Genomic DNA, 10800 nt, shown 5'->3' with positions numbered 1-10800 from the left:
ATTGACTAGAGGCTTTATTAGGTAGAGGATCAGAGGAGGGAGAGTCCACAATCGCTGTCTGTGTGCTAGAGAGCTGGAGTGCTGCTCAATCCAAGACGCTGCAAGTTACAGAACAAGAGGATTCATGAATATAGCATCAGCCTAAGACCAAAGGCTCAGAGGGTTTCTGGAGAGTTGCTGGTATGAGACTGTGTGGAAAGGCTGAAGGAACTGGAGTCTGATGTTTACAGGTGAAGGTGGCAAAAAAATACCCACTGAAGCAGAATGGGGCTCTTGAAAAGGCATGCAAATCTCCTTCTTTCCCTTTTAATCCACCCAGGCTCCAAGCCTATTGATGGTGCTATCCCACAACTAGAGCAGGTAGTCCCCGCTTAGTTTTCTGGTCAACATGCCAGTGATCTCTGGAAATACCCCACAAACACCCAGAACTGTGCTTTACTAATTTTCTAGACATTTAATAATTCAGTAAAAAAAAGGGGGGGATTATTTCTAGGATACTAGTGGTGCTGGGAGTCAGGTATTTCCTAAGGCAGAACCTAGAGAGGACAAGGAAATATTTGATACCATTGTCAAACTATGGTAAAAGGAACCAGTGCAGACTGATAGATACCCTCTTTCACTCCAGAAGGTTTGGGGACTAAGAATCTAACAGCTGCATTGAGCCTAGCTCCAAAGAACAGAGGTGTGCTTTGGTTTTGTTTCATCTTTGTTTTGTTCCATCTGGAGCTTCAAATATGTGCTGTCTGTTGAGAACACTGACCACCTAATAGGAACATACTTTCAGTGATGTCCTGTCTGTGTCCCACAGCAGGGAAGGATGTGCTGCACTATTACCTGAAGGCACTCTGCTATGGGATTTCCTCTATTGCAAAGAACAACCTTATCCAAGGCCATAGCCTTCTGAAGGGGGTGCATTCTGGCCCAAGATATGACAACTCCAACCGGCTATGTTAGTTCAAGACTCTGCATACGGCTAGCTGAGGATAGCCTGTCGTATAGCCTGGCTTCTCCTTCTACCCCATTCTACTGCATTGCCTTCCCTTCTACAGTATCCATCCCAAAGTCTTTTACTAATATGCATTCAACACATGATACATCTCAGAGACCACTTCTGAAAGCACCCAGTCAATAACAGACTCTGTTCTCCCTATCCCCAGTATTTGGTGATATCTGTATTTTGCAGTTGTCTGCTGTTCTCTTTGACCTCACCAGTTTATGCCTGTTTTATTAACTTACAGTCATTTTATTAAGTTTAAAGAGGGAATAGAGACAAATGCATGTATCTGACCTGACATTGTATTGACTAGACTTAAATTGCAGAGGATATAATTTATCCTAGCCATTCAAAACAGAAGGGATATTTTTAGGGTACTTAGTGGTAAAGTAATTACTGTATTCATAGCCTAACAGTTTTCCACTCTTTTTTTTTTTTTTTTACAATGTGACTGTGCAAGTCTTTATCAAGGCATTGAGTCCTTTTTATCTAGCCCTTGAATCTGGGCTAGCTTTCTGATTCACTTTGGCCAAGAAAATACAGTAGAAATGATGATTTGCAATTCAAAGCCAAATCCTCTAGAGGCCTTGCATACAAGTTCTTAGAATCCCTCCTTTGCTATGAGAACAATCCAGGCCACCTACTGGAAGATGAAAGCCCATATGGAATGGTGATGAGGTGTCCCCACTGCAGCCATCTGAGATCAGCAAGCCTCTTAGTTAACTCATAGGCTGATCACAAATGCATGAGAAAGCTTCGCGAATTCAGCCATACTCAACCTAGATTAGCAAAAGTGGCCAGCTGACTCACAGATCATGAACAATAATATGGTTATTGTTTTAAAGTACTTCATTTGGGAGTGTTTGTTATTCAGCATTATTATGGCACCAGATGACTGATACAACTGCCTTTAAGAATCATTAAGAGGGCTGGAGAAGCTCTAGGGCAGTGACAGTGAACCTTTTAGATACCAAGTGCCCAAACTGCAACCTCAAATCCATGTATTTATTGCAAAACATTAACACCTTAATTAAACCAGAATACTGAGGTTTTAGTTTAGAAAAAAACAACTCATACATTAACATCTTTTGTCTTAAAAGAAAAACACAATAACAGCGCTTTCAGTGATACAGGTTTTTACTGAAAAGTAAAAGTTTGCATTTGGCACGCTTTTTCACAATTAACATGATCTTTGCTGTTATATGTATCCCAACAATTTGTCCAGACCCTGGCTGGGGCTACTTGGCTTACATGCTATCAGAGAGGGCTCTGTGTGCCCACTGTGGCATGCATGCCGTAAGTTCACCACCATTGTTCCGGGGCCACATCATAGAACAGACTCATGAAAGGAACCTACAGTCAGGAAGTTGTAGAATCAAGAAGCTGCCTGATAATTGAGAGGCCGATGCTACAAGCCCTGACTCCACCTCTACCATGATCAGGAAGCTACTGATACCACTGCCAACTCCAGAACGCACTGTTGCTGCTACTGCCGTAACTTATGTCACCACAATAGACACTTGTGCTCTGCTCTTCTCCATATCTTACTCCATGCAAGTGCTTCTGAACAGGAGAATGTAAGTTTTACCTGCATTTTTGCTTTATAGGGCTTTAATGTCAAAGGGATATTTTAGCTTTTCAGTTTCTGCAGGATTAGAAGGGTATTGGAATGGATTTGCACTGAGTCAGCCTCAGTGTTTGCCACAGCTACGATTAGCTAAAGTGAACATGATTCCTAAAACCTATTCTACTGATGGTGCTTTACAATATGGAAACAATCTCTTAAATTGAATATGTGCAGTATTTTACAATTGGATACATAACTCTACACTGTCAAACATCATTAATTCAATTATTAGAAGTTCAGAGACTGGGAGGTAAACAACATAATACCAAGATTCCATGAGCTTATTGCTCTAACAAAAATTCATTTAAGATCTTTTATGGTAGCCAACAATTAAAAGCACAAAGGAGAAGAAACTAACTTTATGTTCTGAAAAATTCTTGAGTCCTCATTTATCTTTGACAAAGTGTTACTGACAGAAATAACAATGATTTCTGTAGGAATAATAACCATTATCCTGTTTTGATCTGCAAGTCTCAAGGTGCACATACATTAACTATGTGGCAAAGAAATATTTCAAAATTTATTTTGGTGTAAGGGTAGAGATTTACAAAGTTCTTAGAAAGGCTGTTGGCTATTGCCCTCTGATCTGGCGTTAAGATATGGCATCTGGTTTTATGTGGTCAAGAGAATGAATGGTTCTAAACCTGCACTTAGCAATTCTAGAAAAATCCATGTTCATGTGGATGCTTTATAAAGATAGTGATTTAACACAATGAATACTCAGCAAAGAAAAGTGAAGGCAATTCTTAGATAGCAGAATCATCAACAGTGAAGGTGTTAAAATGAAAGGAATTTTGTGCCTCCAAATTTTGTTCCTTATGTCTTATTCAGCCAAGGCTCAGCAGCATTATTATGGTATGTAAGGCTTGCAGTGGTTTATGCCTCACTAAGAATTACTTTACTCAGCATGGCCTTGTATGGAATGGAGTCCCTCTGGCTCACCAAAAGAAAAAAGCCCTTGTTGTCATGAGAACCTGGTTCCTCCAACGCTTTTCCAAAGGTGCCCCACTAATTCAAAAGCCAGAGACACCCCCTTGTCAAAAAGCTATCCTCTGACTGAAAGCATGGAGGACAAATTACACTTGGATCATTGGTAAGTCTTAATCCCAGACCTTATTTATTTGATTCTTACTGACATTAGGGTGAAGTATCACTAATTTTCCTTCTGAGACAGAATACAATGATTTAATTGTCATTTTTTTGTTACACAATAAGAAATTTATTTATTTATTTATTTTATTTTTATTGAGTTTATTGGTACAATCTAGGTATACAATACAGTTACATTCATTATTGGGATCCTGTACCTTTAAATAATAGGTCTTGATTCTCATTTTTTCCCCCTTGTCCCTGCCCTCCCTTCACTCTCTCCTCCCCTCCCCATTTACAAGCACTTTATTTCCATTTTTTCAATTTCTTATATTTTTTCTCTCCCTTATTACCTTTCCCCCACCCTACCCATTTTCCCTACACCTTTAGCCCTTTACTTCCTATTTCACATTATTAATTATCTCATTAGGATCCTGTGTACTATTATAGTTTTTCACACGAAAGGAGCTGTTTGGTATTTCAGTTAAAGAAATCTCTGTATGAACATTAAAAATAGGGAATCCTAAAATAAAACTAAAAAGGAAAGTAAAAGAGAAAAGGCAATAATGTAAGATTAAAATAATCCTTAATTCTGAAGATGAAAATGGTCCCTTAACATATTTAAATTGTTTCTTGCTCTTATAGTCTTATCTTATTCTTTTTTTCATTATTTAGAGAATCATTTATTAATTTCTGTAATCAAACCCATGTAGATATGACCTTACATATTTAATACAGTGCATTACCCCTGTACAAATGGAAAAAAAATAAAAATTAAAAAAATTAACATTTCTAGACCAATATGGCTGTCCATTTCTGTACAATGCCAACTCAACACAATAAATTGGTATAAATTTTTCCAAAGTTGACAGCACTGTTAAAGTTTCCAAAAATTCAAATTATATATATGTATATTCATATTTATATAAAAAGACCAATAATAGCAGTATGTTATGCATCAATAGCAGCAACAGTTTTTCCAGGTTCTGCAGTCATCTGAACAAAATTATAGACATTCAGCACATTGCATTAAAAAAAACAAAAACAAAAAAACAAAGAAAAGAATAATATCCAGAAAACAGCAAAGTTCTGTTGCTTATGTGGTACCTGGCACCATTTTATTTATTAGCATCTTAATCATCATCTGGAAAGAGAACATTCTAGAGAAATATCATTAAATACAGCTCTGATAAAGCACGGTCCCTACTATGTATCATAAAGCAGGTACAAGATATTTTACATTCACAGAGGTATGATACAGTACTTTCCTACATCTATATTACTAGATCAGTTTTGGTTTGAACTTTTCTTTGTCTGCAAATAAGATTGCTACCCCTGCTTTTTTCTGTGCTCCTGTCACATGGAGAATTATTTTCCATCCTTTCACTTTCAGTCTATGGGCTTCTTTTTGCACTAGGTGTGTTTCTTGTATACAACATATTGTTGGATTTTGCTTCTTATTCCATTTTGCCAGTCTATTTCTCTTGATTGGTGGGTTGAGGGCATTGACATTGATGGTTATAACTGATATGTACTGACTTATTATTGACATGTTATTGGCCTTTTGTTGACTCTTTTTACTTTTTCACCTTATCCTTTTAGTTTCTTGCCTTGCCTATTTGATTTGCTCTGTTGGGCCTCATGGTGTTGTTGCCTTCATTGTCTTTTTCTAGGATCTTGTTTAGAATTGCTTGCAGTGCTGCTTTGGTATTCATGTAGTTTCTCAGGTGTTCTTTGTTGTGGAAGTGTCTTATTTCCCCCTCCATTTTGAAAGAGAGTTTTGCTGGATACATCAGTCTAGGTTGGAGGTTGTTCTCTTTTAGTACTTGAAATATCTCATTCCAGGCTCTCCTTGCCCCAAGGGTTTGTGTTGAAAAGTCTGTTGTGATTCTGATGGGCTTTCCTTTGCATGTGATTTGTTTCTTTTCTCTTACTGCTTGTAGTATTTTGTTCTTCTGTTGGGTTTCTGGTGTCTTGATTATTATATGTCTACGTGTATATTTTTTTGCTAGTTGGGGTCCTATATGCCTTAGTTATCTGAATGTCAAATTTTTCCCCTCTGGGAAGTTTTCTGTCATTAATTCTGCGAACAACTTTTTAAAGTCATTTGTATTTTCTCCTGCTACTTCAGGGATTCCTATCAGTCTTATGTTATTCTTCTTTGCACCATCTAGGAGTTGTTGGATTGATTTCTCATGATCCCTTATTGTTTTTAAGAGACCTCTCTTTTCATGGTCACTGACAGCAATCTTATCTTCTATATCTGAGAGTCTATCTTCGCATTCTTTTAGTCTGTTGTGTACACTTTCAATGGAGTGTTTAATCTCCTGGATATCTGTTTGAATCTGTTTTATGGATTCCATTTCTTTCCTATGTTGGGCGTTTATTTTTTCCATTTCTTTCTTATGCTGGGCCTTCATGGCTTCTATCGTGGTCCTGAGCTCATCTATGTTTTTGTCGTTTTCTGCTCTAGAGTCTCGAGTCACGACTTCCATTTTGCTCACTATCTCTATGGTTAGCTGGGAAATTATTTCTGTTTTGAATTTTTCTAGAGCCTGATTGATCTGTTTTGTTACTTCCTGTGCTTTGAGTTCAGGGTGTCCTGGTGGTTCACTATCAACCTTTTCATCCTCATTTGCCCTACTGTTTGCCATTGGTGAACTGGAAGTCTGTCTTTGTGTCTTGCTTAAGTGTTTTCTCATTTTTATTTTTGTTGTTGGGCTGTCCTTGGTTTAATCTGTGGGTTATCACCCAAATCTTCCTGATATAGTTGTGCCCCAGCTTCTGGGTCTCTAACGACCCACAGACATTCTCATCTTCATAACATCACAGAAAACTGCTCATCAAATCAACCACAATCCTTTATCCCAACTGATACAATCAGCAACACATTAAGATCAAGCACAACTTGGAAACTGACCACCAGTGGTAGTCACTAGTCTATCACCCTTAAACCATTTGAATTTAATCAAAATCTAGAAGCAGTCCAGAACATGTCTGCAGTGAACAAACTTTTCAATATAGTATATTTAGCATTTAAGGGCTCAGATAGAGCTAAGACGCAATACCCCTGATCTCAGTTAGCTGATGGCTGAACCCCATGATGCAGACTGACCTCGGCTGCAAGGCCCAGAATGAGTTCCCCAACCTTCTGAATGGTTGAACTCCACACCATTCTACTACCGATTTCCCACACCCTTTCTTTAAAGATATTCAAAGTTGGGAACTCAGAAAAATACCCTTTATGACCACCTCTGCCTCTGCAGAATGGGTCCAAAGACTGGCACAATCAGGAGGTCTGGGAGTGTGTGTGGGGGTGGGGGGTGTGGGGGAGGTAAGGGGAGTTATGGGGGTTCAGGGGCGCCCATGCAGCTACCTTCCTGATGCTGGAATGATGGCGGCTCCAGGTGGGAGAGGGCGTGGCTCCAAGAAATTCATTTATATGAGGAAAAATTGGTCAGTACTTATGGAAAAGATGAAAGTAGCCGTTAGATTGGTCATATGACAAATTTTCTCTTTTCTTCATTCAGTCTTTTATTCCAACTGATTGTCTCCTGTATACATCCCCTAGCCTTGCTTTTGCCTTTGTGTCTTAATCAGCTCATAAAGTCCTCTTTCTCTTCTAGGGTTGTATAGGTGCAAGTGAACAAGTTATTTTCTGTTGGTTCCTGTGTCCAGCCTTCAGATGGCAAACCACAAGGCCAGCTCCTTGTCAGGTTTGTTAAGAGATGGACTGCAATGTCCTTTCACTCTTGTTCTTCTCAGTAGAACCTGAACAGTGACCTCTTACTCCATAGCTGCTTCTGGCCTTCAGCTTTCCTTTTCCTTTTAACTATTTTTGGCCTTCAGGAGGCAGCCTCATTTTGTTCACTCACAGGCCCTAACTCCAGCTGTGCAGTGATCTTTCTCAGAGGTCCAACCAATTCCGCAAGGCCTCTCCCACCAGCCTGCCGTCTAGTAACCTCAGTGTTTCCCCTTTGTTCTCTCAGTTTCGGATGTGAGTTGCTTCCTGGAGTTACCACCCCCTTTTTTTCTTTTCAGCTTTTAAAAGTTCTGTGGTACGAATAGCTTGTAAGTTCTCTTTGTGGAGTGTCTAAGTAGTTTCTGTTTGCCTGGATGGACCCAAACTTTAAGGGGACCCCATCTGGGGCTGCTGGTCAGAAGACCCTGAGTGGCAGAGCAGCCTACACTGTCCTTGGGATCTGCTGCACATCCTGTTCATGCCCTGGGCCTTAAATGAACCATAATTTATTTAACTAGTCCCCTCTAGTTGGACAGTTAGGTTATTTCTACCTTATGTAACTAAAACAGTGCATTAAATAATCTTAAACAAGTATCTTTTGACAAATAATATATATATATATCTGTAGATAAATGTATAGAAGAAGAATTACTGGGTCAAAAAGATTGCCAAACTACCCTTGAGGTTGGTTGTGCTAATTTAATTTAGTCTCTCCTACAGGCAAGAGACAGCAATCTGAGAAATCAACAAAAGGAAGAGGGATCCAGTCCCAGGAAGAAGGCCTTCTAGTAGAAGAGAGAAGCATAGCAATAAAATCTGTCATTTGAGAAATCACTATTGGCCTAGGCTCCATATACTTTACTTTGAGCTGTTTGGAGATAAGAAAGGCTAAAACACAAATGGAAAAAAGCTCTAGGGTGCTTTGGTACACTTAAAAGAGGACCACATAAAAGGGGAGACAGGTACTTTGTTATGGATTTCCTACCCTACAGGTGGACAGTGTGAGGCATAGCTAGTAGTACTGAGCTAATGTGGCTTTGATGGCCAGAAGCAACAGTGACACCTACAGATGTGTGGCCACTGAAACAAGTGGCAGTGCTGCTGGGCACATTGCATGTTACATGCTGCTGGACACACACGTAGCACATGTGAGACATCTCCTAGGGACTCCTGAGAAACTCTTGGGTGGAACTTTGAAATATACTGGGTCTATTTATGTAGTAGCAGAGAAGAAAGGAACTGGTGAAACACAGGCTACACAACCCATTCATTCCGTATCATTGTCTCTTAAGTTAGGGGGAGGTATGGCTTACCAATAAAAAAGTAAAATACTCTTCCTTCTTGATCCTTATAACACATCTCTAGCAAATCGAGGCTGTGACATTATATTTATCCCCTGCCGTTTGGTTTTCCTGTCATTCATTCCCAGCTCAGCAGAGCTCTACTGTGCTTATCATTATCTTTGTTTAGCAGACAGGCTACATTCTATATGCTTATTTTTGCTGATTTTCACCTTAGCATTACATGGTAAATGAAGCCGTGTGTATAACCAGAGCAATGTTTTTCTTACCCTGTAAGATTTGGGCTGCCTTCCTGCTGAGGATTTTTGTTTCATGCTCCCCTGTGTCTTGTTTGTCAGTCTTAATTTACACAACAGAGATGCTGTCATCACTAATTAACAATAATCAAAGGCTCCCTGGCCTCATGACTGTATAGGGACTAATTTAATATTCTCTTTGTTTCACATGTCAGGTGTCTTCTTCAAATGAATTTTTAAGTATTTTAGTGATGATGAAGAAAGGAATCAGGAAGACAAGCCTTTGCAGAAAACACTTAAAGGGGGACATCAAGGGCTGGTTTAATATTTGAACATTTACTTTTATCAGTGAACAAATGACAAACATTGAAGGAACCATAGTCCTTGTTCCTGGAAGACACCTGGCAGTGTTCCAACCAAGCATCTACCATCTGATCATCCTATTCCCTCTTTATATTTTGCAGCCCCTTTAGACTTCAGTCTGAGTCTGAGTATTTCCTCCTGACCCTTTTCAGGTCATCTCTCAGGGATGACTCCCTGTTCCAAACTCCTGAAGCCCTTTTCATTTACACTTCTGAATTGGAAATCGAGCAAACAATTCGTTGTACTATTTTGTTTTGTTTTGTTTCTGTACTGGAGATCGAACTCGGGACCTTGCAAGGCAGGCGGTGGCACCACTAAGCCAAACCCCAGACCTGCACTGTATTATTATTGGATACGGAGATCGAACTCGGGACCTTGCGCTTGCAAGGCAGGCGGTGGCACCACTAAGCCAAACCCCAGACCTGCACTGTATTATTATTGGATAAATATATGCACATCCTTTTCAAGTATATCAGATGGCTGTCTGGGTAATTTCTTTCCCATTTGTGAGACAGCACTGTGTCCTACCAAGAATAGTTGTTGATGAGGACTATATTCTATTAAAATCAAATGTCATTATATTTTAAAAAACGGTGGTGGTGGTGGTGGGGGCAAGGGTGACGGTTTGGAAGTTGAGACTCACAGGCACCTGTAATAAATGATTTCTAATCTAAGCACTGTTTGTGTATCTTGATTGGGACAAGGCGGGTGGAGGAGGCACACAAACATTTCTGGGGAAGACACAAATGTTTCTTTTGCGTTTCAATAAAATCTATCCTAACCTTCCTTCCTAAGTTGTTGTATCTATTTTTCGACATTATCCCTTTTGATTTGACAACAGTGTCACGTCACTGACTGATTTTCAGCCAAACAGACCCGAACATTTTCTTTTCAGAAAAACATTTCATGTTGCCATACCTTTTGGGATGAAGAAAACACTTTCATGCTTTTTTATGTCAAAAACTGGGCCCTGTGAGGCAGGACACATCCGAACCCCACCAGCACGCAGACTTCTCCTTGCTCAGAGTTGCAATTCAGGAACCATAGATCCTTTTCAGGACGAAGCTCCCGCGGAGCCCCGCCCATCCTGCTTCCAGGAGATTCGTTGGTCAGCCTTCGGCCCTCAGGAGTTGCCACGAGCATTAATTGGCCAAATCGTAATGACGGCAAGATACTATGTGAGTCTCTATTGGGCCTCAAGCTTCAAAATGGGCGGGGAAAAGCAGAGCGACAGGGGCGAGAGGCGCGGAGTGCGCCGGCGCGTAGTCGGGGACGCCTGGCCGGGGCTCTTGCTAAGGAACCGACTGTTGTCGCCCCGCCCCCTCCGGGCTTTGTGTCCCGTTAACTGTCGGAGTGGCGGGAGACTCCGGCGCCAGGAGAAATGCCGGTGCGCTTCAAGGTGAGGCTGGGGTCTCGGAGCCCGAGGGCGGCCGGCGGGAGCCCCGACG

At 40.5% G+C, this 10800-nt stretch overlaps 1 protein-coding gene and 1 long non-coding RNA gene across 6 annotated transcripts in view; both read left to right on the top strand.

The window, feature by feature from the left end:
• The first annotated feature begins 2497 nt into the window (after positions 1 to 2497).
• Positions 2498 to 8253, top strand: LOC104876255. Its single transcript, XR_784296.1, has 4 exons — positions 2498 to 2571; positions 3528 to 3714; positions 7337 to 7426; positions 8173 to 8253. It is a non-coding gene; the product is annotated as an uncharacterized LOC104876255 (long non-coding RNA).
• A 2346-nt stretch (positions 8254 to 10599) lies between these two features.
• The window catches only part of Mdm1 (Mdm1 nuclear protein), a 27496-nt gene continuing 27295 nt past the window's right edge, over positions 10600 to 10800 (top strand). For 3 of the 5 annotated variants that reach the window (XM_010644215.3, XM_010644216.3, XM_010644217.3), the window contains exon 1: positions 10603 to 10751. In XM_010644215.3, coding sequence (XP_010642517.1) covers positions 10734 to 10751 — 18 coding nt within the window. In that variant the 5' untranslated portion in view covers positions 10603 to 10733. Of the gene's footprint in view, positions 10752 to 10800 lie in introns of all 5 variants that reach the window. The other 2 variants (XR_784297.3, XM_010644218.3) reach the window with 2 other exon arrangements.

The sequence above is a fragment of the Fukomys damarensis genome, unplaced genomic scaffold (assembly GCF_012274545.1).
Source record: "Fukomys damarensis isolate Sample0158 unplaced genomic scaffold, DMR_v1.0_HiC HiC_scaffold_15, whole genome shotgun sequence".
NCBI lineage: Eukaryota > Metazoa > Chordata > Mammalia > Rodentia > Bathyergidae > Fukomys > Fukomys damarensis.
This window is presented reverse-complemented; position numbering and strand designations above follow the sequence as displayed.